Source organism: Pseudonaja textilis, chromosome Z (genome assembly GCF_049901715.1).
Source record: "Pseudonaja textilis isolate UNSWEBS1 chromosome Z, rPseTex1.2, whole genome shotgun sequence".
In the NCBI taxonomy this organism is placed as follows: Eukaryota; Metazoa; Chordata; class Lepidosauria; order Squamata; family Elapidae; genus Pseudonaja; species Pseudonaja textilis.
This window is the reverse complement of record NC_142008.1, coordinates 97,311,193-97,338,723: the sequence shown is the minus strand read 5'-3', so window position 1 is coordinate 97,338,723 and position 27,531 is coordinate 97,311,193. Positions and strand designations below refer to the sequence as shown.

Below are 27,531 nucleotides of genomic sequence, written 5' to 3'. Positions count from 1 at the left end.
TACAGAAGGAAAAAGGGGTGACTGGATTAAACCCTTTAAATATATTAAGGGTATGAATAGGGTTCTAGAAGGCAGTACTTTCAATATTAAGCAAATATCAAAAACACAAGAGCGTAACCTCAAACTGACAAGACGAAACCTTAAAAAGTAATGTTAAAAAGTATTACTTCACAGTGGAAACTTGGAAACAACTTTCAATGGAAGTAGTGGGTCAATCCTTAATAACTTAATTTAAACCCTTGGGATAACAAATGTCCATCATCTGAAAAAATAAAAAATAAATAAAGATAATAAATAAAATTAATAAATACAAAAAATGAAAACAAAAAGAAACAAACAAAACCTCAAAGCACAGATTCGATGGACCATTGAATCTTTTTCTGTTGTCAGTTTTCTATGTTTCTATCAAACCCTTGGGTGCTTTTTTTCCCCTCCCTATAGATTGGCAGAACTTCGCTTCCCACACACCCCGCCCCTCTCTTCCGCCGCTTCTTCCCTGCGTGGACATTTTAAGAAGTGGTCCTTCGTTCTATATTTAGAGGCCGGGAAGGCGGGCGGCAATGAGGGGGAGAGTGTTGCAGCCCACCCAATGCCCAAATGGGGCGGAGCAGTTCACTTGGTCTGAACTGAGCTCTGGCGTTGAGCGACCCGAGATGAGAAAAGCAGAGGCCCGGCCACGTCAGCACGACCACCTCGGGACCGCTGCTAGGGGATCCGGTGGAGAAGGTGGTGGAGGTGCGGATCGCGCCGGCGGAGTGCCGTCTGGAGCCATGGAAATCCCCTCTAGTCTGATACTGGTAAGAGGGTGGGGGAAGCGGCTGCAAGGAAGGCGGCCGCCACGGGTGAGGGGAAGGCATCACAACAAATGCCTACGTAAGAACTTGGGTCTCTAAAGTTTTGGCACACATTCGGCCAGGCAGAGATAAAAGAGTGCTGGGATACTGGAAAGAAAAATCTTCCTGAGAAGGATAGAAACAGTGAAGTGGTCTTAATAGTGGCCTGATTTTCATTGGGTTAAGTTTCTTTAGGCGTCACCCTTAGGGCTACAGGTGGAGTGAGGGGAGTGGGGGGAAGCTGAGGAAAACACCAATCTGACTTAAAGCATTATCCAGAATAGGGATGGATAGAATTGTGAAGGGAAAGGAAGAACACCCAAAAGGAAAAATAAATATTGAAATAATGTATATGCAACTTGCACTGTTAACTAGTTTGAGAAATTCTGATTTGATGTTTGTTTATTATGCTATCAAGACAGAATCCTTGTAATTTAAAATTTGCTACATATTGGCATATACTTAAACAAATTAATAACAGTAGCAAAAATGTTTCTATATGGATAATACTATTCAGAATTGCTTTTAATCCTGTACTTGATTTCTATCTCCATCACCAACACAGCCTGTATCTTCTGTCCTTGCAAAGCTGGTTTTGGTATTTACTGCCTTGCTAAAGAAGGAAACCTCTTTTTCCAGCCTAATGATAGTTTCCTATTATGGTATTGGTTTGACTAGAAATGTAGTAGAATCCAGAACATTAGTACAGGGAAAAAAATAAGTTGTGGTGAGAATTGTATGTTAACATAAGCATGTACAAATACTAGTTGAATTAATGCAAAGAAAAGATTCAGAAAAGCCGAATAGATGCTGAACATCAGGGACCTCATTTTCACCCACTCAACCTAATATACCACAAACAACCCAATATACCACAAACAACCCAAGCATAACACTGCTGCACATCAAAACCATTTCAGAAACCACCAACACATTATTACAACTACATGGCATTGATATAGGACACAAACTAAGTAAAGCCCTCCAAAACATCCTAAGTAAGCCAAGACCAAATAGTCCCAGAAGACAAAACAAGAATCATCTGCAATATTCAATGTAATGATTGTGACAGCCATTACAAAGGGCAAACAGCCAGAAGACTAGGAGAACACATCCATGAAAACAAACTAGTACAAAACATGATGAAAACTCATTAATTTTCACACAAAATGAACAGATTTAACCATAATTTTAACTGGGAAATCCTAATCATCTTAAATCGAGCCAAATAAACTATGCTAGAGAACTCCTGGAATCCTGACACTCTGACAAATCAGCCATCAACAGACTCACAGAAATACTATGCAAAAAACCAAAAACAATCAACAAGTCAAAAAGATGGCAAAAAGGCCAAAATACCTCTTCATCAGCAATCAACACGCAGATGTGTGTAGATTAATACCAAGATTGACATCAGACCAACAATCAAGAAGTGGACAATATTCCAATCAAGGAATTGCCAGACAAACCCAACAGTAAATAGCTCACCCCATACATATACCACAAAAACCACCATAAGACCACTCTCATGAACACTGACAGAACAAGCCACTAGAGTATAAATTAAGAGCCAATTCCATTTCCTAGCAGCATTGGTGATGTTGCCTACTGTGGCAAATGAAACATCTGCAAGAAAACAACCATTTTCAGAGAGCACTATGGACCCTTTATTTCAACCCAGAGATATAAACATTCTCATTTATTAGTGCCTCTCTTTCCAATTTATTTGTTTAATTATTTTGTTGTCTAATATTCTGAATCATGCAGTAAAATAAAACCAATTAATGTTGATCTTAGGAACCATCTCTGTATACCATTAAAGCAATTTTCATTTTGGACAGCTTTGGGCAACGACTTTTGGCTAAGGTAGGATACTTACAGAAATTTTGTTTGATATTTTAGTTATTTATTGAAGGTCTGATAAACTTAAGGCAGGGAGAATTAAGAAAACTGTTTAAGGTGGAGAATATGATTCCTTTCTTTTGACTTCTATTCCTTCCTTCTCCTATTTTCTCCACAACAACCCTTTGAGATAAATTAGGTTAAGAGAGATGCCTTCATAATTAAGGCAAGACTAGTAGTTAACTGCTAGACCAAAGTGGCTGTTTACTGCATAGGATTACCCCTTTTGCACAAACATAGTTTATAATTTCCCCCTTCTATTTCCAGATATCAATATAATATTGTTTTTACAACAAATACATTTGAGGCATCTGAGTTTCATTCTGGGGGCCTCTGAAATTATCCGAGAGAATTATTCGCCATCTACTCTTTTTAAACCATTTTTTGCTGCAAAACATCCTATGATTTCTATCAATTGCTCCTTAAATTGGTGGGGGGGATTCTCTTATAGCTTTGGTCAGTGTTCCTACATTGTAGTATTCTGACAGGGAAAACATTTTCACTCTCAATTTATCACTTATGTCTCATTCAATTCATTTCCTCCTCAATGCTGTTTTTATAAAGCTCCATTAAGCGCCCCAGCTGCCTCAGCTGTCTACTTTCTATAATAAAAAGCCCAATTGTTCAAGCAGTTCTTTAGAATAAAAGTCATCTACTAGTCACTCTTATTCTACATTTTCTGCTACATAGTTTTGGAGACCAAGGGAACAGAATTGCTGCCAGATCACATATAAACAATAAGGTTTTGGGGGATATATTGTTCTTAAATTCTAGCCATCCTATAGAATATATATATATATATATATATGAAAGATTTTACTTTGAAATCAGTTTCACGTATTTGAACAAGTATCACAATTTAAAACTGAAATCTCCATTATTATTATTATAATTGTTATTATTAATATCAATCCACTATCTTTTATATAGAATGATGTTACCATCAAGGATAAAATACCAATAATTAAAATATAAAAGAATTATCTAAAGCAATTATTGACTAACTCCCACTGAAAGTACAGGTAAATAAACCAATTGAATCAGTGATCCTTACTTTAAATAATTATGATAAGGTGGGCTTGCTAAATTTATTAGGTAGGGAACAGAATATAGGCAATTGTTTTATAAGAAGTCAGATTATGGATTTTACTCATTGTTCAGTACCCATAATAGTCTATGCCAGTTGCTATCTGTTATTGGTGCTACTGGCCCCATCTGGAATGAGATCATCATGAGTCTAGAATAAAGGTTAAGAACTCCTTCAAATTAGACACAACTATTGGTGAGATCAATATAGGTGAGATGGACAGGTCAATATACTCTCTTTGGTACCAATAGGGAAATAGTTTCTTAATGTCTTCCTCTTTGATTTTTTTTTACTTCCCAGTATAGTCCTCAACCATTTGTTAGTGGCCATTTGTTTGAGGCATTGTTTAACAATTTTAACATGATTGCAATTTGGGCATTTGATAACCAGTTTGCTTTTACAATTGGTTGTAGCATCTTGCAGAACTGTCATTTTTACCAATTTCTATCCAAAATAAACCCATTGGGAAAGCTTGATTACTTTATTGTGCACAGCAATTTGCCACTGTAAAAGTTGTGACCACTGTAAAAATTGTATAAAATTGGATCTGACCTGATTTATAGTGAAAATTCTGCTCCCACTTGTACTTGTAATTCGAGGACTATTTGTAGTTCTTAATTTCCTGATGAACTCCTATCAAGTATTAACCACTACCAACACTATTTAGCTTGACAAAATCAGCCAAAGCCAATGAGGTGTTGTCAACAACTATAGACTATTCCAGACACTGGGATGTTGTCTCTGAGTGTGGAAATCCTTATTGATCATGATTTGTGTCAACCTGGAGAGAAGCCTATGTGTGTGTGTAGTGGTGCTTTTGAGGCCAGAATTTAGGTGACAAAAATCAGGACCCTATTAAGGAGATCTTCAAAATACTGTATATGTCCACTTTATTGTGTACATTATCACACACACACACACACACACACACACAAAACTCAATTTAGCAGCTTTACAAATTAGAGAGAATCACAGAGATGAACTTAGAAAGGAATGAGATGGCAGTTAAAATACAATTTAAGCCAAGGACGGGAAGAGAACAAATAAGAGAACATTAGGAAAAAAGAACATAGGGGATAAACATTTTGCATTATTAAAGGATATAAGAAGGAGAAATTATATATGGGGAAATTCTGTATTTTTTACATTTATTTTCACCTAAATGTTTTTGGAAGGATATGGTACCCCATTTTTCATAACCAACACAGCCAATGAGGAGGAATGATGGAAACTATAGTCAACAGCATTTGTTGGGTCAAAGTTCTCTCCACTGATTTAAGAAGTATGGTGGTCTTGGATAAAGATAACTCTAGTTTGCAAATCATTTCCCATCCCTCTGTTGTTTCAACCCTATTTTAAATCTCCTCTTCTGGCTGTCCACAGTATTATGACAACACATTTTCAACAACAAAAGAACAGAAGAACTTTGAAAGAAATGTCTTCAATAAAACTCATAAGACAGAAAGTGAGTAAAAATTCATCTCAAAACTCAGCAACTTGACCATTTGGCTTGCTGAACAGAAACCATTTATTTAGCACTTCTGATCTCCTTCCTGTCTCACAAAATGTATTTCAAGCAGCTAGGAGTAACAAAGAGCATATAGAGTAGATTTATGCAACACACTTGAGTAGGCTAAAATGAAGTTGTACAGTTTGTGGTCAGAGTTTATGAGAAATCCTTGGCCTATTGTATGAACCACATTTTCATGTTAAACCATAACATGGTTCATTTGAGGGCATGGCAAAAATGCAATTGTAGCAATTACATTTTGTTAATCTGAGTTTGAAGTTAAGCCTCTCATATGAACTCAGTCTAGCAGAAACAAAGAGGCAAGCAGTGGGGGAAATGGGTTTAAAGACTTCTTCCATAAACTAATATGCCCAGGGTGTTACACCTTACAGGAAAAATCCTCAGGGGCAACATTTTATTGTGATCATAAGGGCAAACATATTTTCCACCCAAGCTCAGGATTGAGCATGCTTTGAGAATGAACAGAATTCAGTGCTTTGGAGCAGGATCCCCAAACCCCACTGCCCATTCAGAACCAGGCTGCATAAGTGGCAGGCAAGCACATGCACAGTTCCACTTGTGTGAATGGTGGGCATTCGCGCTCACGCCCATGATTACCATTCACATGGAACCCCCCTCCCCTGGCCAGGCCACCAAGTTGAAAAAGTTGGGGACCACTATTTTGGACCTTATACAGACATGAACACTATGTTTCTGCGGTTCACTAAATCAGCCAATCTTTTGTCAGACTTCTGTGCAAACCTAAGAAAGGGAATTGCTTGAAGGAGCTGATTTATTAAAGTTAACCCAACTGTTAAAGCAGGCATTTTTTTTCAGGTAGGACTTGAAGCTAGAAATAAAGGGCTGCATTAACAAAAAAGGACTGCAGTAGCAGAAAGAGGCTTCATGGTTGGACAATTTCCAAAGCACAGAATTCTGAATTATTTTCATAATAGGAACAATTCTATTGCTACCAAACTAATTGTAGGTCTGGTTGCCAGTAACTCAAATCTGCAAATTTGAAAGGTTTTATTTTTTAAAAAAACCATATCAATAATGACTGGGGTCAATAGAAGGCTTCCTGTTGAGCCACAGTTCTTAATTATGTAGATGTTAGATGGATACAGCTAAAATAAGCCTCTCAGTTTTTGAATACTTTGAATACAATGTTGATATGATTCTCTTTCTCTTTTTCTCCCACAGGTGAGATTGCTTTCTTAGAAGGCTTAACTATAGTCTATAAAAGCAGCATTGATCTTTTCTTTTATGTGGTGGGGAGTTCCCATGAAAATGAGGTAATGTGTCCTTTAAAAATAATTTTTAAACCATAGGCAAATGAGCAAAAAGTGTGGCAAAAGAGAAGGCAAAATAATATTCTAGATTTCGTATTTGTATTTATTTTCTATTTGGTGCATGCTTCCTTTTCCCAAAATTTATTTCTTTGGCAAGACAAGGCTAAATAGGAAGCAAAGAAAAAAATAAACTACAGTGAGGAAGCTTCTGATTGAGATTCTAAGATTCATCTTGATTGGGCAGGACACCAAATAATGAATTACACAAATCATTTTTGTGCAGAAAGCTAGTATGTTGCTAGGTGAAAGTGCCTTGTAGAAATGCCAATTTGATCCAATTGATTTCTGAAGAGCGGTACTTAGGCAAACATATATGCTTAGACCAGATATGGACTGTTATTGATAAAGTTTCTTTTCTGAATTCCATTTTTTTTTTCAGTTAATGCTGATGTCGGTTCTTTCCTGTCTCTTTGAATCCCTCAGTCATATGTTGCGGTGAGTTACCTTTGATGCTTCTATTGGGAATTAATGATCATTTTGTCAAGCGCCAAAATTATAGACTGGGGAGCAGAAATTATCAGAACTTATTAACCTACCCATAACCTTCTTGTGTCTGAATATATATGGATAATCCCAGTTGCACACTGCTCCCTATAGTGACCTGATACATGGCAAGAAACATTTTAGAAGGAAGGATTATAGTTAGTCTAAGCATGCATGTCAAGTTACAAGCTCTTAAGAAAATCAAATCTCCCAAGAAACATCTATGTTTTCTTCCGTTACTGTGGTATTTTAAAAGCTAATGTTATTTTTGTTCGTTTAAAAGATTTATGTGGCCATCCATCTTAAGTAATTCTGGGTGGCTTATTGAAAATGATCACTTCTAACCTAACCTTGGCTGTGTTGAATTTACATTACGTATACTTTCCCCAAAGGAGTTCCTGGTAAGCAAGTTCAACATGTCCCCTGAATTATGCTATCCATTATTGGCCTCCCATTGCATAGAACTAAATATGTAATCACTGTCTGATTGGTGTCTACATAGAGAACAATATCTGAGGTTCTTTTTCAGGAACTTTTACAAAAGTACAATAAGTAGCAATCAGAGAGTTGGTATCTTTGGCACTGATATCCCAATTTTGGAATATCTCAACTGTAGAGATTTATCTATACCTAAATAAAGGCCTTTGTATTTGCTTCCAAAGCCTTTTAACAAGTGCTTTTAACAAGTTAATTTAACTGACTTTTTTTTTTTAAAAAAAGTCATTCTTTGCTGTTTTGAATTCTCTTGGGAAGCTATTTCTGGAAGGCAAGAGTTCATCATGGAGAAATGTACAATACACATTTCAGAAGAGATTGAATAGTGGATCACCTGAGTATTGAAATGCAAAAAAAGATTGCATTCTACCAGAGTACTGTGTCAAAATCCAGGGAATAGAATCCAGTCTTTGACCTCTACTCCCTAGATACTTCAACTGGGATCTACTGGGATCAAAGCTCTATTTGGTACTGTAATTTCTCAAAATTTAGACCACATGGTCCAAATCACTGGCAACAAACAAACCGAAACTAGGTATTATAAAAAAGAATATCCCCAACTAAGCAGTCACTTAGACCATGTAATTCCCATACTTAACTCCTGAATTAAACAGTTATTTATAACCAATATTATTTGTGGAAAGAAGTGCCCATTTCCAGAAACATCTTTCATTTTCATAAGTTTTTTTTTTAAAGTTCCACTTTCCTTTGGGAAGCATCTATTTTACCAATCCATTTAATTCTATCACATATTTTTTCTCCTGGTTTCCATCAGTGAATTCTGGAAATTGTAATTTGACAAGGTGCTGAGAATTCTTTATTTTGAAGCTCTTTTGTCCAAGCTGAGCCTTTATGAAATTATAATTCCTAGAGATTCTTGGGGAAAAAAGCATTAACTCTTAAACCACTGTAAGAGGGCATAACATTAGAAATCCTGGGGAATGTAGAGGGCAGGAAACCATGGAAAGCAAATGTAGATAATGCATCCTGGAATTAACATTGCTGTCGTTTTCTCTTTTATCTAGAAAGAATGTGGAGAAGCGAATTCTGGTAGAAAACATGGATGGGGTATTCCTTGTAGTGGATGAGATTGTTGATGGAGGGTGAGATTTCTGTGGAAGGGAAAACATTATATTCAAAGAATCACAGGGAAAACCACAGTAAAATACATTTCATAACAACATTACCTGGTATGCTTTAATACAATATTGGATTTAAGTACCATATGTATAGTACAATGTACTCTATGTATAGTGCACAATATTGTACAGTTTAAATACAATATTATTAAAATCTCTTTCTACTATAAAATATATTTGGAATATCTTGGCAAACTAGCTAATCATATTTTAATCTGTAAAAATAGTTGCCACGATTCATAATAAACTGCTCAGAAGCACCTCAAACCATGAGAAAAAAGTATATAAAAAAGGTATATAAATTCAATAAATAAATAAGTCGTACTGATTTAAAATGGTATACATGTCACATTAAGAAAGCCAGCTGAATAGTAAAAATAAGGGATAAATTAAATTCACATTTCAAAATTTGTCTTTATTTACTTCTGAATTGTGCTTGTCCCCACTTTCTTGAGACAGAGAGTGATTATTTACATGTGCAATCAGAAGTAAATCTCTCTTGAGTTCAGCAGTCTATGTTCTAGGTCAAAGTATTCGTTGACAAGGGTTTCAGGCCCATAGCATTAATGTAACGTGGAAGATGCTGGTGATGGGCAGAGCTGTAGCTAGTAAGATCAAGACCGGGGTAGAAGCGGATGTGATAAGCCTTTTACTATATTTCCGTTCTTCCCAATTGTGTGTGTGCTTCTGCAAAAGAGGACATTTCAAACAGAATGTAAAAGAAGTTGCATGCAATTAGATTGAAGGCTGAATGTGGCCTATGGATGATAGTTGCTTACTCTGGGATAATTTGCTCAGACTGAGATTTATAAGTAAAGGAAAATTCACTTCAGTAGGAGACAGGACTGCTGAACTGAAATCAGAAAAGAAAGGGGGAGAAATAAAGACTGAAGAATATCTCATGCAGGAAGCAATGGCTATGCTCACACTTCTGCAAAACAGATAGAAAGGTCAGAATAAAATTTAGAATAAAAATTGAAAAACCACAAAGTAAAAATCTAAAAGCTGACCAGGAAATCTCAAAACAGGCATCAGCACTAACTAATTGTTTCTTATGGCATTTTAACATTAAAAACCTACACAAAATATTGCATTAGAAGAAAATGTTGCTTCAATGGAACAATGACTCTATGCAAGATGATCACTGTTAATGAGTACACATGTCAGGTTGCCTGGTAACTCTTACTATCATTCACATGATTTTTTAGCATTATTAACAAGACTGAAAATTCTTCTTCCTAAGATGTTTAATTTCTTTCTTTTTTAAAATTCTAGCGTGATTATGGAAAGTGATTCCCAGCAAGTCATCCAGAAGCTGAATTTTAGAGTGAGTCTATTGCACTTTTCTAATTTTCTTGTGTATTTCTTACTCTTTATTGATTCTTGTATCATCCTTGCTTTTATTCCAACTTACTTTACTCATAAAACTCTTTCCATCTCAGACAAATCCAGAGCCTGCAGCTTATGGCTTCATTCTCTTTGATTATATCACCAGCAATTCGGATCAAAGTGAAATTATATCGGAAAAGTTGTACAAATATTGAAACATCTTCCAAAGTGGGAAGCAGAAGTAAGACATTGGTACCCTTGAAGCATGTTAAGTGTGGCATGTTGACTGGCTGATATTCACCTTGGACCTCATTTATGATTGTCCAGAGATATAGCCCTCCAGAGATATAGCCCTTCACATGCCCAAAATATGAAATAACTGCTCAGTTTGTTACTGTAAGTGATTAGCATTATTGCCTTGAAAGAGAAGTGTGGGTCTTTGTGATCATTTCAGATATTACAAGACATACTAAATGGGATCTTTTCTCCGTGGGATTTTAAATGTACCATCACTGTCTACCAAACTGTCTGTTTAAATGCAGAATAGAGGAAGGATCACCTGGTGTCCCTCTTTTATCTCTGTTTAGCAGTGGTGAATATATAAGGGTTAAAAACAAGCTTAATGTGTGAGGAAAATAAATTCTCTACAATCTTTTATGTTTTGATTTGATGTTAATCAGAAATAGCCTTGTTATCTATAGAGACTAAATATGTGCTGTAGACAAACATGCGGTTAACTTTAAAGTCTGCCCAAACTGTTCCTAAATTTTAAGAGAAAAGAACTAATCCCAACCCAAGGGCAACATGGGATGTATAAGAATTGCAGATAAAGCAGAAACTGTCTATAAAAGGGTTAAAATCGTAAATACCAAAAGTGGCTTCCTTTGGACTATCTCTGCTAAGTACTTATCATATTGTTTCCAGTGGCTCTGAAAAAGTTTGATGCTTTTTGTTGTAATTTCTTAGATCATGTAAACTCTTGCTTTTGTCAATATCCCTGCTTTTACCTGCTTTTTGCCCTATTTTGCCATTTAATTCCTGTTGATGCTTGCTGATATTTAATACCCATCAACCTACACTTTTGCTGGCTAAACTGGGTTATATGTGTGTTCACACTGATCTAGATATAAGGATTGACTGGGGATTGACTGTTGGGTGCAAACTAAACTACCCAGAGTAGGTTTCCAACTTATGGGCCCTGGTGCAGTTCTCCTCTGTAAAAGCTGCTGATTGCTAACATTTTCTTGTTATTTGAGAGAATTTGAAATATGTCCAGCAAATAATTTTTTTAAAAAGTTGATCTTGGGGAGATCTCAGAATAAGTCTCAGAGGTGCTCTGGGATCAAATACATATTAGGTGAAACATGGCTCAATAGCAGTAACTGTGAGAGGGATCTTAGAGTCCTAGTAGGCAAATACTAACATTTGAGCCGGCAGGGTGCTGCAGCTGCCAAAAAAGCCAGTGTAATCTTAGGCTGCATTAAGAGGGATTGAATCAAGATCACATATTATACTTTATCAGACTTTGGTAAGACCGCACTTGGAATACTACATCCAGTTTTGGTCACCATGATATAAAAAAGATATTGAAACTATGGAATGCAAAGAAGAGTAACAAAGATGATTAGGGGGACGGAGGCTAAAACATATGAAGAAAGCTTGAACTGGGTATGTCTGGTCTAGAAAAAAGAAGGATTGGGGTGATATCATAGCAATGTTCCAATATTTGAGAGGCTACTACAAACGAGGGGATGAACATATTTTCCAAAGCACCAGAAGGCAAGGCAAGAAGCAAGGGATGGAAACTAACCAAGAAGAGAAGGAAACTAAAACTAAGGAAACTAAAACTAAGGAGAAATTTCCTGACAGTGAGAACAATCAACCAGGCTTGTCTTCAGAAATTGTTGGTGCTCTATCACTGGAGGCTTTTAAAAAGAGACTGGATAGCTATTTGTCTGAAATGGTATAGGGTCTCCTGCTTGAGCAGGGGGTTGGACTAGAGGATTTCCAAGGTCCCTTCCAATTCTGATTATATTCTATGTTCTTTTTAAAATTCCAACCCAATTGAAAGCATACTTCAGATAGTCTATTATATATTATGGGAATCTGTTTGATAGGCTTAGTGACTTGTATGTGGAAATGTCAAATAAAAACACAAATGTAAGAAAAGGTAGAAATATATGAGATAGAAAGTTAAAACAGAAAACAGAAGAATTTACATAAGTTTACCTTTATTTTATTTTCTACAGAAAGACTTAATATAAGGCCAGAATATGGAATATATTACAGATAATGGGCATGTGGAGTGCCAATATGCTGTCGTTGTTAAAGTAACCAGCTAGAAATGGAGACAATTAATTCTAATTCCTCTTTAGACATAAGGCCAGCTGGTAACCTTGGTGATTCTCTCTTAGCCCTCAGAAAAAGGCAAGGCCAAACCATTTACAAATTGCTGCCAAAAAAACTTCAAGGACTAATCCAGGCAGTCAACAGGAGTCACCACTTACTCAAGTGGTTTTTTTTTACGCGTACAAAAAAATAAAATAAAGCTATATGAAAACATCTGATGATTTCTCTGAAGAAATTTTGCAGTGATTAGGAACTTAGATCTACTTCAAGAAGAACCAGAGTGCCTGGAACATGTCTAGGACAACTCCCTGTGGCCAGCTCGGCACAGCCAGTTCACTGATGTAAGCTCGCCACTGTCAAGTCGCCTCTGCCACCTCACTGCCACCCAAATCACCACAGTACAACTCCACATGCCCAGGCAGGAGGGAGAGCCAGACAGACAGGATAGTGTGTGGGTGGGCAGAACTCAGAGTGGTGATGGGAACCAGGGGCTTCCCATTTTCATACTCCTTGCCATCACCACATTGAGCTCCAGCCCAATAAAATGGCAACAGTGGCAGTGGTGGGTCGGGCAGGAAGCAAGGAGTGGTGCTGGGGGCATCCCATTGTCACACACTCCACCATCATCTGTGTGCCTGGCCTCTTTGGCCTGAATCTTGGCACAGCAGCAGCAGTGGCAATGGCGGCGGTGTGTGTGTGTGTGTCAATGGGAAGCCCATGGCTACCTCCACTGCTCTGTATTCTGCCCAGAGGCATTTGGTGATAGCAAGCTAGAGGTGGTGAGATGGCTGCAGCAAGTTGTCCCATTCCAGCCTCAGACAAGAGAGATAATATAGTTAAGAATAGGGAAAGTGGACAAGAATATTTTCTCTATATTTGCATCACTTGAAAAACAAATATATTATAAAAATATCAGAATTTGAAGAACTGACAGCCAGAATTAAAATTAGAGGTTACAACACTATTTTAAGTGGTCAAATGGTACAACTTTGTTAGAAGAAGCACATACTTAGAATCCCTCATTAAGAAAATAAAAATCTGAAGTGAAAAACTCTTGGTTCATATGAAATATTAAGAAATCAAACTTTGTTTGTTTGATCTGATAACATGAATACTTTTTGCACTTAATGAATCAATAGATATACATATATTGCACTTTTCAGTCTCCAAACCTCACAATCTTGTAAAAAAGAACATTTGTAGTTCAGGGTTAAATGAGGGGCTCTTGATGTTATTTGAGCTTGAATGTTTTCTTGCAGATAGCTCATTATTTAAACTAGGAGGGTACCTAATTTGAGTAATGAAACGTTTGAAGAAAGCAACCAAGGTCATAGAGCACAAGGACTTCCATACAATCTTGTTCTGCATTTGTTTAGATAATTAGTAGCTCTTTAGCCTTTTCTGTGGCACCTTAAAACAATTATTTCAGTAATGTATTGTCTTTCTATCTGATTATTGGTCTTTTTTCCTTAAGACCTCTGTTTCTAGTAGAGTTATTTCCTGAAATAGTTTATGGTTCATTGTGTAATCCCATTCATAATAGTATTTATGGAATCGAGGGATTAATATTATTATTCCCATCTTCCTTAACTTCTTTTGCCTCTGCTAGATCTTGTTGAGGATTATTCTTGTTTCCCATTATATGGAAAATGTCCTGATTGCTCTGATCTTTAAAAAAAACTTTTGTGGTTTTTCTTTTCTTTTTATTTTTTTTTATGTGTTGACCATCATGATTGATTTTCTTTCCTTATCCTTTCCTTCTTCACAAAAACTATATTTAGTTGTTGTACATTCTTATTGCCATATATCTCATAACCTGAATAATGTAATATATAGCCCATAAAGAACAGATTTTCAATTTTCATCGCAAGTATAAACAAATTTAGTGATTCTTCAGCCCTCTAACGTTACAAACATTTGTTTTTCTATTCCCTATCCTACCTATAAACAAATCCACAAAGTATTATGTTTTCAATTCTGTGTTAACAGAAAATCTTGCCAGAAATAACAAACATCTTTTTCTAACGTTGATCAAATATACCATGTATCATGTAATCATCTGAGTTATTATCTGATTTAAAATTATCCATCCTGGATTATGTATTCATTTATTTGTAGGATATTCAGTTTAGTATGCTTCATTTTCTGTCTGGTAAGTTGAAACTTTTTCCAAGGATGATTTCATTATTACTATGGCAATAGTAGGATCACTTTGTTCTTGATAATTTACAGGGAAATTTGAAAATAATAATAAACCATTGCTTCTAGTTGTCGAGGGTGCATAGGAAGTCATCAGGAGTCGAACTTGACTTGAAAGAGATTTGACTTTAATTTTGCATATTAGTTTTAGATGACCCAACTGTTTCATCTGAGAATTATAAAAATATTTGTGAGGATACTCTTTCCCCGATAATTAATTTGCAAATTGATAATTAGTATAACTTATAGTTATATTCCATCTGATTTAATTGATCATTGCTTCAGATGTCCCATCTTTGTCCATACTATTTCACAATCTTCTTTATTTCTTCTCATAGATGAGCACAACCTTCCTAGAATTTGCCCCAGAGGCTTTTGTTATTTGAATCTCTCAAACATTTGCATGCTTGCTGATGTGGCTTCAGCTTCAGCAACAAGTAATAGATATAGGGTTCTTTTTTTGTTTTCATTTGAAAAAGAGAAATCCCGTCGTCCATCTCTGTAGCTTACAAATGGTCTCTGAGGCACATTTCATGAAGGCAGGCACTCTTGAATCTTTCCTGGTGGCATTTCCTGATGGACTTCCGTACAAGTATTAATCAGATCCCACCTGCTTAGCTTTTCAAAATCAACCAAAGTTGGCTAGACATTGCTATCTAGTTGGATATTATGTTGCATACTGCAAGACAATTTTATGACATTGGCTCCAGATTTAGGCATATTTAGACTAGACACATTGGACTCAGTAGGATATAAGTTAATCATTAATAATTCAGAAATCATTGATTTTAATGGATATACTCGAAGTATGACTAACTCTAAATGGAAAAAAATTCTATGACTAAATCGAGAACCATCTCTTTGTCTTTGCGTCATTAGCAATTTGCTTCTCAAATTCATTATTTGTTTGCTGAATTGTCAATATATATTGGCTTTGTGTCTCTCCCCCCTTCAAATCCATTTAGTCAAGACTCTCTCCTTTTTAAATAAGCCTTATTTATTTTTATGGATTTCTTGACTTAGCTATCAGCATTCTATTTATCTCTCTCCTGGCTAATCTTTATCTTCCTGAACTATCTGAATCTCTTTTCCTATTTTAGGTGGATGACAGCTCTTTAGCAGAGCACAGTGTCACTCAGGTAAGACTACTTGGATCATCTGATATTTGCAGAGAGACGTTGCTTTCTCAAATGTGGTAGCATTGGATGGCTTAGCCAGATAAGTGAAATTTGTGGCAAAATGTCACTACATGAAATATGTTCTCTGGAGCTCAGCCAGGAAATGCCTTTTTAAAAGATAACGGTGTTGTGTTCCATTTTCATTTAAATATTCTATCCTCTGTGTCCATTTTCTTAAAAAAAAAAAAAGGTACAGGTAGTCCTAGACTTACAACAGTTCATTTGGTGACAGTTCAAAGTTACAATGGAATTGAAAAAAGTGATTTATAATTGTCTTTCAGCATCTCTATGATCATTGCAGCATCTCTATGATCATGTGATCAAAATTGAGGCGTTTGGCAACTGACTCATACTTATTATGGTTGCCCAGTGTCCTGGAGTCATCTGATCACCTTTGGCAAACTTCTGATAAGCAAAGTTAACGAGGAAGCCAGGTTTACTTAACAGCTGTGTTACTAATTTATCAACTGCTGTCGTTCACTTAACAACTTGTCAAGAAAGGTCGTAAAATGGGGCAAAACTTACTTAATAGCTGTCTCACTCAGCAAGAGAAATTTTGGGCTCAATTGTGGTCATAATTCGAGGACTATCTGTAGTTTTGCCAAACCTAAGACATCCATAAACCTGTTAATACTTCATGTTGTGCATGAACGATGCTGACTTAGTTTAGTAAAGAATAAAGCAGCATTTGAATAACCAAATCATTTATTAGGATATATACCTTTTGCCATTTTTGTATGAACTGTGTTACAAATATTGCTTGCCTTTGTAACATAAATGTGAAAATTTTCAAGTGAAAAAAACTAGAAAATAATCAGGCACATGTGACATCTAAAACAACATTAGGTTAGAAAGAGCGAGTGATGCTCAATATAGATGGTTATGACCACAATTGCTATCAGAACTTCCATTGCTAAACAAGGCATTGGTTAAGTGAGTCACACCCACTTTTACCAGCTTTTTTGATTGCTAGGCAAATCACTGCATGGTTAAGTGAATCATAATGACCATAAGTGGTCATTAAGTGAATCCAGCTTCCGCTTTTGACTTTGCCTGTCGGAAGCCTGCTGGAAGGTTGCAAAAAGTGACCATGTGACCCCAGGAGGCTGCAATTGTTGTAATTATGTGCAAGATATCAAAGGGTCCAAATTTTGATCTTGTCACCATAGGAATGCTGTGGTGGTCAATAGTGCGAGGACCAGTCATAAGTCATTTTTTTCAATATTGTAAATTTGAATGAATGCTAAATGAATGATTGTAAGTTGAGGAGTCCTGTACTGTGAGGTCAAGCTGAACCCAGCTCCTGGAGGTGACACAGACAATCCAGGTTGCTTTCTTGACAATGACACAAATGTCATTAGATGCTTTCTTTTGGGATGCTTTTGTACTTCCCAATCTGTCCAATAGCCTAGAAATGTCCTGATGGTCTCCTATAGAGATGTTAATCAGGCCTGATCCTGCTTATCTGTTTAAATAATCTGTGATATTTTTCATAGTAAAATAAAACCTGGTTCAGGACAGTTTAAGTTTCTTATATTTCCTTGCACTAATTTCATAGGCATATTATTCATCATTTCTTTGTAGTTGCTTGTTTCTCTGTTCTGCAGCATTGGAGCAAAATAGCCAGGGATTATGCAACCAGGATAATGCTTATCTAGTTATTATAGAGGAAGTACATTTGAAAACATTATGAAACCTAATAAAAACATAGCAGGAAGTATTGTTGCTTTGAATAGGCTCTCTAGTAATCATATGCATTTAGGACACATAGCAACAGGTAAAAAACAATAGGTATATCATAGTGGAATGGAAATTGTGTGACTTTTGTCTTGTATTCTTATATTGCAAATTACTTAAGTCAGAATGTTGTAATATATTATTTTCACTGGCTCTTTTGTGATCCTCTGAATGCCCAGGTTAACAATCTATGTAACTAATCAGGCTTTGCAACCTATGATATCAGAAAGCCAAATCAAAACTAAGTCAATGTTTCCTGCCATCAATGACTGAGATAGTATTTTTTTCTGCTTTATAGACTCTTCTGAATAAATACCAAGATATAGGAAGGCAAATATATTTCCAAGGACAAGCCATTTTTATGCAGTATGTCCAATCACGTCAGCTGAGCTGCAGATAACACTTTGAAATGGATTTTGTATCCATTAATCATAATTACAGATAGTCCTTGAGTTACAAATGTAATGGAGCCTGCCATTCCATTCATAACCTGAGGATTCGTAAGAGTGAATCTCATATCTTGAACAAGATAATTCCCTACTTTTGCCCATGCATTTACTAACTGAATGTATGACTTGTTAAGTGCACATTAGGTATCTCAGGGTGGGGGCACCTAGTGATGGAACAGGCCACCTGGTTCAGACTACCCAAGGCCTCACCCGACCCACAGATACCTCGTTCTCGCTCCCCTGGGATCCCCACAATTGCTCCCCCGCCATCCTGCCATGGCAGGTGACTTACCTTATGAAGATCTGTCTCCTCTCCAACCTGTTTCTTTGCCAGCTCCCTCCTTTCTCATCAGCAAAGAGCTTGAAGAAGCTTTTGGCAACAAAAAAAAAGAGGCTCAGAGGGCCACGCAAGCCCTTCCGGGCCTCCTTTCTTGCCACCAAACCACTTGAGTTGGCCTTTAGTGATGAAATAGGAGGCCCAAAGGGACGCATGCCCGTCCAGGTCTCCTTTCTCTTTGACAAAGCATTTGAGGATTGCATCCCTTTAGGGTTCTGCAGCCCTTTGCAAAAAAAAAAACCTTTGCCAGTAGGAACAGAGCTTTGGAGGGATGTGCCCACCTGCCCAGGCACCACTGGTATCAACAAAGGCTTTTTGCAAAGGGCTGCCAAAGTCTACAGGAACGGAATCTCCCTAAGGACCTAAGTCCAGGTCTCAGTTCGCAGAGAATAGTGTCCTAAAGTACGAGATCACACGAGATCAATAGCACAAGATTTCATGGTAGTGATCTCACATGATCTTGTGGTATGTTAGATCTCTGTTCTTTGCGAATGTACTGAAAAACTGAAGCAATGAAGCAGGAAAAGAAACCATGAGAGGAGATCTTTGTAAGGTAAGTGAGTCCCCCACAGGGGAAGTGCCTGTAAAGAGTTGGCCAGGGAGGGGAATAGGCAGGGCTAATGTTGCAGAGCTTCTGCAGTAGCTCATAAGAGCGAACAACTGCCATAGTGCTACAACATTTGTAATTTTGAGACTTGTTTGTAAACACTAGGGTGCGCTTATCGTTTAACTTTGAACATTTGCTAAAGAAACACTTAAAATCCAGGCATTACCTTTAAAATATAGTTTGGTAGAATAGTAAAATTTTCTGTTTAATAATCAGAGCTTTATTCAAAGAACTACATTTCCCAGAATTCATCAGGAAGATGGCGTGAAATATTAAACCAATTAAAATTGGTTTTAATTTTAAACCAATTAAAATTGGTTTTAATTACCAATTAAAATTAGCCCAAACAAACAAAGAAACAAAACAAGCTCTTGGAAAGTGTTTACTTTCCCTGAAAATGTGTTCAGTTTTGCAGAAATCAAGGGATTATGAAATGATTTAAAATTAATTTGAATTACATCCTGTTTATGAATTCCTCCAGTGTTATGTTTAGATGTGTAGTGGTTTCTTCAAAGCTGTTTGATACGAGCAGACTAGATTTGTTACCTGTCTTAAAATAATCTCCTATAAGTTTGGGCTATCATGAGTAAAAGATCAAAAAAGGTAAATGAATGGAGCATTGCACTTGGCACATGGATTAATTGTGTCCTGATTTTCTTGAGTTCAATGCAAGTTCCAGAGCTCTTTCTCTTCCTTTAGGTCAGAAAACACTGCTGTAGGCTTGCATTAAGAACTTTTTCTTGGAGCTGCTTGGGTCCCTGTAAAATAAATCATTTAAGTCATCAGTTTTTGGATCAAGACTTAATTTTATTATCAATATTTAATAGACTATAAATGAACAAGTAAAAAGAATAGCACAAGTGTAGGCAGTGTGTCAAAACTTCTTTTTATCCACAAAATACTGCAATACCCTCCAACCTACTTTTTCATTTAATGAACTTTCTTTCTGATCAGTGTTGTTTCTTCATTTAAAAGAGATGTCTGCCATCTAGTGTTCAGAATAGGAAGACTAGGGTCAGATAATCTAAGAAATTCTTTCAACATTTCTAAAATGTTTTCCCTTTTCACAGGCTTGATTAAAAAAAAAACCTCAAAAACTTAATTTGCACCAAGGTTCACCATGATTAAGTTATGTATTGAGGAAGGCTAGGTTTTGGGAGGAGAGAGGGTCTTGCTGGACAATGTCATCAGGTGCCAGACAGGAATGTTTTTGGTAGCAACTTGGTTCTCTAGCTGGCAATTTGCCAATCTTAGTCAACGATTTAACCCTGTTGTCTGCAGAGTTCATAAAAGTGAGCATGCTGAATGGCTGGCTGGTTTATTGAACTATTTTTATAATGCCTTTCAAATAATGGCCTGAGGACAATATAAAATCAAACATTTAAGAACGAATTTCATCAATAGATTTTTTTTTAAAGGAAAAGCAATTGCAGCAAATAATGTAGTGCTGAAATGAGTAATCCCATTTTCCTTAATCAACTGAATGCTGAGCAAAGCATAACTGGCCTCACCTATAGAACATTGACAGTCCTTGCCTGATGTTGATCTACATCAGACTTTTCCAACCTGATGCTCTTCAGATACACTAAAATAGAGCTCTCATCGTTACAAGAGAGCAGAGCTGGAGTCCTAATCTGTCATAGTGACACACATGTCTTGATGCAGTCACAGTAAATGAAGAAACACTCAGGTGAACCCTCCAGATGAATTTTAGCATGGTTGAGCACTCTTGTGCATAAGAGATAGATCAACAAATTTGGTGGGAGATTTTCTGCAAAAGAAGTAGAAAAATTATGCCTGTTCTTTGGGCAGAATGTCAGATAAAAAGAATGGTTCTCATATCTTTCTCCTTTTGCTTCTTCGTAGGTGCTGCAATCTGCCAAAGAGCAAATTAAGTGGTCCTTATTGAAATAAAATATCCCAAATATTGTCTTGGAACATTTTCAGTTTCTCACATTACTTTGTTCTCCCAAAGAATGAAAACCTTGCAATGCTGTGTGATGGCTACTCAGATCAGTTAGGAGAAGCCCAATTTATTAAAGGTTACCTCTTTAATTTTTTTCAAAGTTGATCACATCATATTATTTATTAGAAATGTGGCCATAGATGGAGATTATGCATGAACCAGAGGGACAACGAACAAACTGGAAATCTGTTTAAGACTCTCTGAGGGCAAGGGAAAAATGCAAAGGAAAACTCTGGTCAAGAAGAATCTAGAATTGTTGGAATAGTATTCCAAAATGCCTGGGGCTCAACCTCCAATTACAAAATGATGTTTGAAGCAATTTGCAATTTGGCATGATTCTGTATTTCTTCATGATGTCTTACAGAACTGACAAAACTGATGTTTAGACTAAATGTAGCAGTAGGTTAAATGTGAAACATAAAAACATTTAAAAGCCCTTTCAGAAAACACACCTTTTATTTCTGTCACCCGGGTCTTCTGAATACAAAAAATAAAACCAAACAGGATAAATAATCCATTCTCACTACTTAAGACTATTTATATGTCATAGGACAAAACCTATTCATTTATTTATTAGGGTTATATCTGTCTTGTGTTTAGAAGCTCAAGATAGCATTTAAACCACTTGTTCCATTTATTTCCATAAAAAATACTGTGGGGTAGGCTGGGCTTATAGAAAGTTGATAAACCTACAGGTGAAACTCAGAAAATTAGAATATCGTGCAAAAGTTCATCTCTTTCAGTAATGCAACTTAAAAGGTGAAACTAATATATGAGATAGATTCATTACATGCAAACAAGATAGTTCCAGCCGTGATTTGTCATAATTATGATGATTATGGCTTACAGCTCATGAAAACCCCAAATCCACAATCTCAGAAAATTAGAATATTGTGAAAAGGTTCAATATTCTAGGCTCAAAAGTGTCCCACTCCAATCAGCTAATTAAACCATAACAACTGCAAAGGGTTCCTGAGCCTTTAAATGGTCTCTCAGTCTGGTTCAGTAGGAATCACAATCATGGGAAAGACTGCTGACCTGACAGTTGTGCAGAAAACCATCCTTGACACTCTCCATAAGGAGGGAAAGCCTCAATAGGTAATTGCAAAAGAAGTTGGATGTTCCCAAAGTGCTGTATCAAAGCACATTAATAGAAAGTTATGTGGAAGGGAAGAGTGTGGAAAAAAAGCTGCACAAGCAGCAGGGATGACCACAGCCTGGAGAGGATTGTCAGGAAAAGACCATTTAAAAGTGTTGGGGACTTTCACAAGGAGTGGACTGAGGCTGGAGTCAGTGCATCAAGAGCCACCACACATAGACGGATCCTGGACATGGGCTTCAAATGTCGTATTGCTCTTGTCAAGCCGCTCCTGAACAACAAACAACATCAGAAGCGTCTTACCTGGGCTAAAGAAAAATAGAACTGGCCTGTTGCTCAGTGGTCCAAAGTCCTCTTTTCTGATGAGAGCAACTTTTGCATCTCATCTGGAAACCAAGGACCCAGAGACTGGAGAAAGAATGGAGAGGCACACACTGCAAGATGCTTGAATTCCGTTGTGAAGTTTCCACAGTCTGTGTTGATTTGGGGAGCCATGTCATCTGCTGGTGTTGGCCCACTGTGCTTCATTAAGTCCAGGGTCAATGCAGCCATCTACCAGGAGATTTTGGAGCACTTCATGCTTCCTTCCACAGACGAGCTTTATGGGGATGCTGACTTCATTTTCCAGCAGGACTTGGCACCTGCCCACACTGCCAAAAGCACCAAAACCTGGTTCAATGACCGTGGGATTACTGTGCTTGATTGGTCAGCAAACTCACCTGACCTGAACCCCATAGAGAATCTATGGGGCATTGCCAAGAGAAAGATGAGAGACATGAGACCAAACAATGCAGAAGAGCTGAAGGCCACTATTGAAGCATCCTGGTCTTCCATAATACCTCAACAGTGCCACAGGCTGATAGCTTCCATGCCACGCCGCATTGAGGCAATAATTGCTGCAAAAGGAGCCCAAACCAAGTACTGAGTACACATGCATGTTTATACTTTTCAGAGGTCTGATATTGTTCTATGTACAATCCTTGTTTTACTGATTGCATGTAATATTCTAATTTTCTGAGATTGTGGATTTGGGGTTTTCATGGGCTGTAAGCCATAATCATTGCAATTATGACACATCACGGCTTGAACTATTTTGCTTTGCATGTAATGAGTCTATCTCATATATTAGTTTCATCTTTTAAGTTGCATTACTGAAATAAATGAACTTTTGCACAATATTCTAACTTTTCAAGTTTCATCTGTATAGACATCAGCCAGTCAAAATTTTCGCTCCTGGCTCAAAAAAATTTCAGCTGATTTAATCCTTGCTGGCCAATGAGGAATTTGTCATTTTTACTTTTTGTTTCCCACCAAACTGAAAATTCTTCAAAAGGAAAACAAAATACAACTGTAAACTGAACATTTTATCTAAATAAACTGAACATGTTGTCTAGAAATGTCTGCCAGCAAACAACCAAGGTCAGACAGCACCAAGGACTCTACAGTTCAGTTTCAAGTTACATGTATTCTCTTCTATTGTAACCTCTTGTTGGTTCACCAGCATACTCCCTGTTAAGACCAATCAATATTTAGACTTCTTTCTCTGGGCAGGTATCAGAGGCTGGGAAGTGAGGTGAGCAAACTATACCCTGGAATGGTTCTGTAGAGTATCCTGCACCAGACAGACATTTCAAATTGTTCCTCCTCTGTCCAGACACTTGCTGATTCAAAATAAGAGTTTACCAAAACTTTACAATTACAACATGAAGAGAATTGGATAGAGCACGATGGGGAGCATACAGTGATGGCATCAAGCGACCAGCATGGGACTTAGTTCAATTTCATGCTAAGCACACATTCTGGAAGAACCCTTTGCATTTTACTGTTTTTTTAATATTTTTGCACTACCACCTCTAAAACTGCTATAAATTGTCAGCTCTATTTTCTTAGCCTGACTTCTTCTGGGATGAAATTACACCAAAGTACCATAACATCTATTCCTCGTTATTTCCAATTTGTTTATATAACAGTGAGATTTTGCTTTCATAAACGGCCCATGCCTTCATAAGTTAGTGCATGCCAGATTTGCCCAATCCCATCAGTTTCTAGATGGATTTCAGATCTTAACATCATAGGATTATAAAGTTGGAAACGATCGCAACAATCACCTGGTCTAATCCTGTAGAGGGAAACTGTTTAAACCTAGCCTGTAATGGTTATACTGGTTAGATTTGCAGAGTAGAAAGAACTATTTGCTAACATTTTTATGAAAATCAATCAAATTATGTGTATGGGCCCTTACATTTTCCTAAGCATGCCATCAACCTTATATCATTTGGGATGGGGAAACGAATTACAAGAGCTCCATATCTTTGGTGAGGCCAAGGGAAGTGACCAACACTGCTGGGATGTCTTTCTCTTTGAGAAAATGCTAATAGTGGCAAGACTGAAACAACCTGCTTATTGATCTAGAAGCAGAAATAGACCATTATCTGTTTTATTTTGTTGTGACACATCAGTTTTCCTGTCTCACTCACTCTTTAGATATTTATGATATAGAGCAGAAGTCTTCAAACTTGACAGCTTTAAGACTTGTGGACTTCAACTCCTAGAATTCCTCCTCCAGTCATGTTAGCTTAGGAGGAAGATGTCCACAAGTCTTAAACTTGCCAAGTTTGAAGACCCTTGATATAGAGTCTACAACTGAATGTGCTTTTCTATTATTTGGGGTCTAATTTACAGCAAAACAGCTGTTGGGGAAAAATCTTTCTTGAAGCAGAATGTGCAAAATGCTAGATTTTGTCAGTCAAGTTTTTGTCAGTCAATTCCAGTTGAGCCTGCATTTAAAAAAAAACAATACTGTATGTCATATATAAAATTTTACCAACCTGGCCTCCTGCATTTACACTGGAAAAGTTATATAGAATTCCCAGTGATTATGCTGGCTGGGATTTATGGGAACAGTGATACCAGTACATTTGAGAACTTTAGATTGGGAAACATTGATTTATCTATCCACTCATGGAGTATATTCATAATTAAAACTATATTATTTTTACCACAATCCTATGGTACTTGTGAGAATATCTTGGGGACCTCAGAATAGGTCCCTCAGATTTTGCCTTCCAATGATGAGGAAAACTCAGTAAGAGAGGGCAATCTCAGATGCCTTCTTTCCAGCCTCAACAGCAGCCTTTCTTTTTTTGGACACCCTCCAGATGAATGGACTTCAAATTCAAGATTTGTTAACACTGACTATGGTAGCTGGAAAATTCTAGAAGTTAATATACACATCTGAAGGGCACTCAAGTTGGAGAAGGATGCTCTGAGGGAACATTTTTCTTTCTTATATGATTGAATAATCTGCTGTAGAAAGTATGATTGACCCGCCTGTTGATCTGATTATTTTTTAATATTATTGTTTAAAATGTAGATTAGTTTCTTCTCTACCCAGGATGGAATATCTCTTCTGTGCCTGCAGTAAAGCACACTGGAATTTAATTTTGATGACATGTGGCATGTAAATGGTGCTCTCCAAAGATACATGCTTGCTAGAGCCAAGCACATCTTGCTCTGGAAAAATTGATTAAGTAGGAAAAGACAGACTAGCTGCACAATATATTTTGATTAGCAGCATGAAGAGCTATCCATCTGGAAGCACACAAAGGGCCTTTCTCCATTGCCGAATGAAACTGCTATCCAGCCATCCTTGAATTGGCAGACAATTACACTGGCATGAAATTTGCTATCAGAACTCTATCCTCGGCAGTGCCTGTGTTTGAAGTCACTGAATCACTTAACTTCCCTCTAAGATAATGTGTGACAAAGACAAATCTTGACAGTCACCTTAGATAGTAGTTGAATAAGGCAAAACTACTACTTTAACATCAGCCCAGCCAAGAATATCTTTTCTTACTCATGGGCCAGGCTTGAGATGAAGACCCAGCCATGAGGAGGTGGTGAGGGGAAAATAAATATTAAGAGTGTGTTTATGGCAGGATCAAGTATGAGGAACAGACTAAAGAAAATACTTTCTCTTTTCAAAAATCACTGGGTTATTAAAACAAATGTAAACAGATTTATTCCCCCCAAGGCAGATGATTTTATTCCCCCCAAAACAATTCCCCCCTCTTTATTCTTTTAGGTGCATTTTTTCAGTCTTGGGGGATTAACCATCTTAAACAAAACCCAATGTGCCACTTTTTAACCTCTTAATGCAGGAAAATACTGGCAATATTTTCTGCCACAGCCCAAGAGGACATCTGCAGCAGATATCAGTCTTCAACTGCTGAGATGTCCAGTAGCTCTTTACTCATTTTTGTTAGGGAACTTGGAGTGTTTTTAAAAAGACATGATTATCAGCATCAGTTCACTTGCTACTTCATTAAATCAGCAGATTAAAATATGGGGAGGATTTTTTTTATTTCACAAAATAAATAAGAGCAGAAAAATCTATGGGAAATCCTAGGATGGAGATAATTGGCCTGGAAAACCTACTGAAGGGAAGTATGACCACAAAAAGTGGAGATGAGAGTATGGCTCCTCATAGTCACATATTGGTTCAAATGCCAGTTTTCCCATCAAGTCCTAAAACAGTAATTTCAACTATCACAGCAACAATGGGAGAAACATACACGTTATGGCCTGCCATTTGAGCATTGCTTTTTTTGGAATAGACTCAAGCTAAAAAAAGCATTTGACAAAGGGCCTTAGATATGGAATTCTAGAACAAAGTCAGCTATATTCCAGATTTACCATATTACAGCTTGTATAAGATGGGAACCAGGAATGTCCTTAACTTTTCTGCACAGCAACATGCCCTGCTTAGGGCATTTTTCCATCTTCAGTTCTTAATGGGAGATTTACCAAAGTCCACAAGAATACGACAACCACTCATGTAGCAGCAATAGCAAAGCATTTAGATTTACATACCACTCCATAGTGCTTTATAGTATTCTCTGGGCAGTTTATGATGTAAGTATTATATACATATTGCCCCCCATCAATATGCTCCTTATTTTACTAACACAAACATTATTTAAACCATCGCACATTTTCTGGAACTGCTGTTATTACCAGTGTAGTCAAGAAACTTTCTTTCCATATTGACACAGATCATTATGAGTACTATTTCTCTTCTCAGATAAGGAACAATATTACACACAAAATTGCTACATTTTGCCTGGCAGTAATTGACATTAATAAAGAAATAATTAAGCGTACTGGGCATGGGTCAACTTACTAACAATTATTTTATATTGATTTCCTCCCTAATCTTTATTGTTTTTTATAACTTTAGTCTCTAATCTTAGTGTTATTATTAAGCATTTTATAGAGATATTTTAGTGTTTTAAATCGTACAGTGTTGTTTTAATAAGCCTAACTTTTAATTATCTTTGATTGCTTTTAAGTTTTAGGTGATATTATTAAAGTGGATGTAATTTTCCTTGTCTGCATTTTATGCTGGTCTGTGATTAAAATAAAGATTTGTTGTTGAAAAGATCACTGTGAATGATAACACTGAAGTGGAACAAACTGGA

General features: G+C 36.9%; 1 protein-coding gene across 3 annotated transcripts; it reads left to right on the top strand.

Moving 5' to 3' along the window:
- The first annotated feature begins 388 nt into the window (after positions 1-388).
- COPZ2 (coat protein complex I subunit zeta 2) lies at positions 389-20,924 on the top strand. Of its 3 annotated transcripts, none has more exons than XR_003375044.2 (10): positions 475-797; positions 2,631-2,699; positions 5,206-5,287; positions 6,536-6,627; positions 7,064-7,119; positions 8,688-8,765; positions 10,077-10,128; positions 10,244-10,371; positions 15,779-15,817; positions 20,853-20,924. XR_003375044.2 is itself a non-coding variant. In XM_087916290.1 (10 exons), the coding sequence occupies exons 1-9, from the start codon at positions 561-563 to the stop codon at positions 15,784-15,786; spliced, it is 708 nt and encodes a 235-aa protein (XP_087772416.1). In that variant the 5' UTR covers positions 475-560; the 3' UTR covers positions 15,787-15,817; positions 20,853-20,924. The 3 variants fall into 3 exon arrangements, 2 of the variants coding, with proteins under 2 accessions (XP_026566588.1, XP_087772416.1); XM_087916290.1 differs by lacking the exon at positions 10,244-10,371 and adding an exon at positions 14,598-14,631; XM_026710803.2 differs by lacking the exon at positions 10,244-10,371 and having other exon boundaries at positions 389-797.
- Positions 20,925-27,531: the final 6,607 nt, after the last annotated feature.

Coding starts and splice junctions, on each gene's coding strand:
- COPZ2 (XM_026710803.2), top strand. CDS start 561: ATGAGGGGGAGAGTGTTGCAGCCCACCCAATGCCCAAATGGGGCGGAG. Junction 7,120..8,687: donor TCCCTCAGTCATATGTTGCG/GTGAGTTACCTT, acceptor TCTTTTATCTAG/AAAGAATGTGGAGAAGCGAA. Junction 15,818..20,852: donor CAGAGCACAGTGTCACTCAG/GTAAGACTACTT, acceptor GCTTCTTCGTAG/GTGCTGCAATCTGCCAAAGA.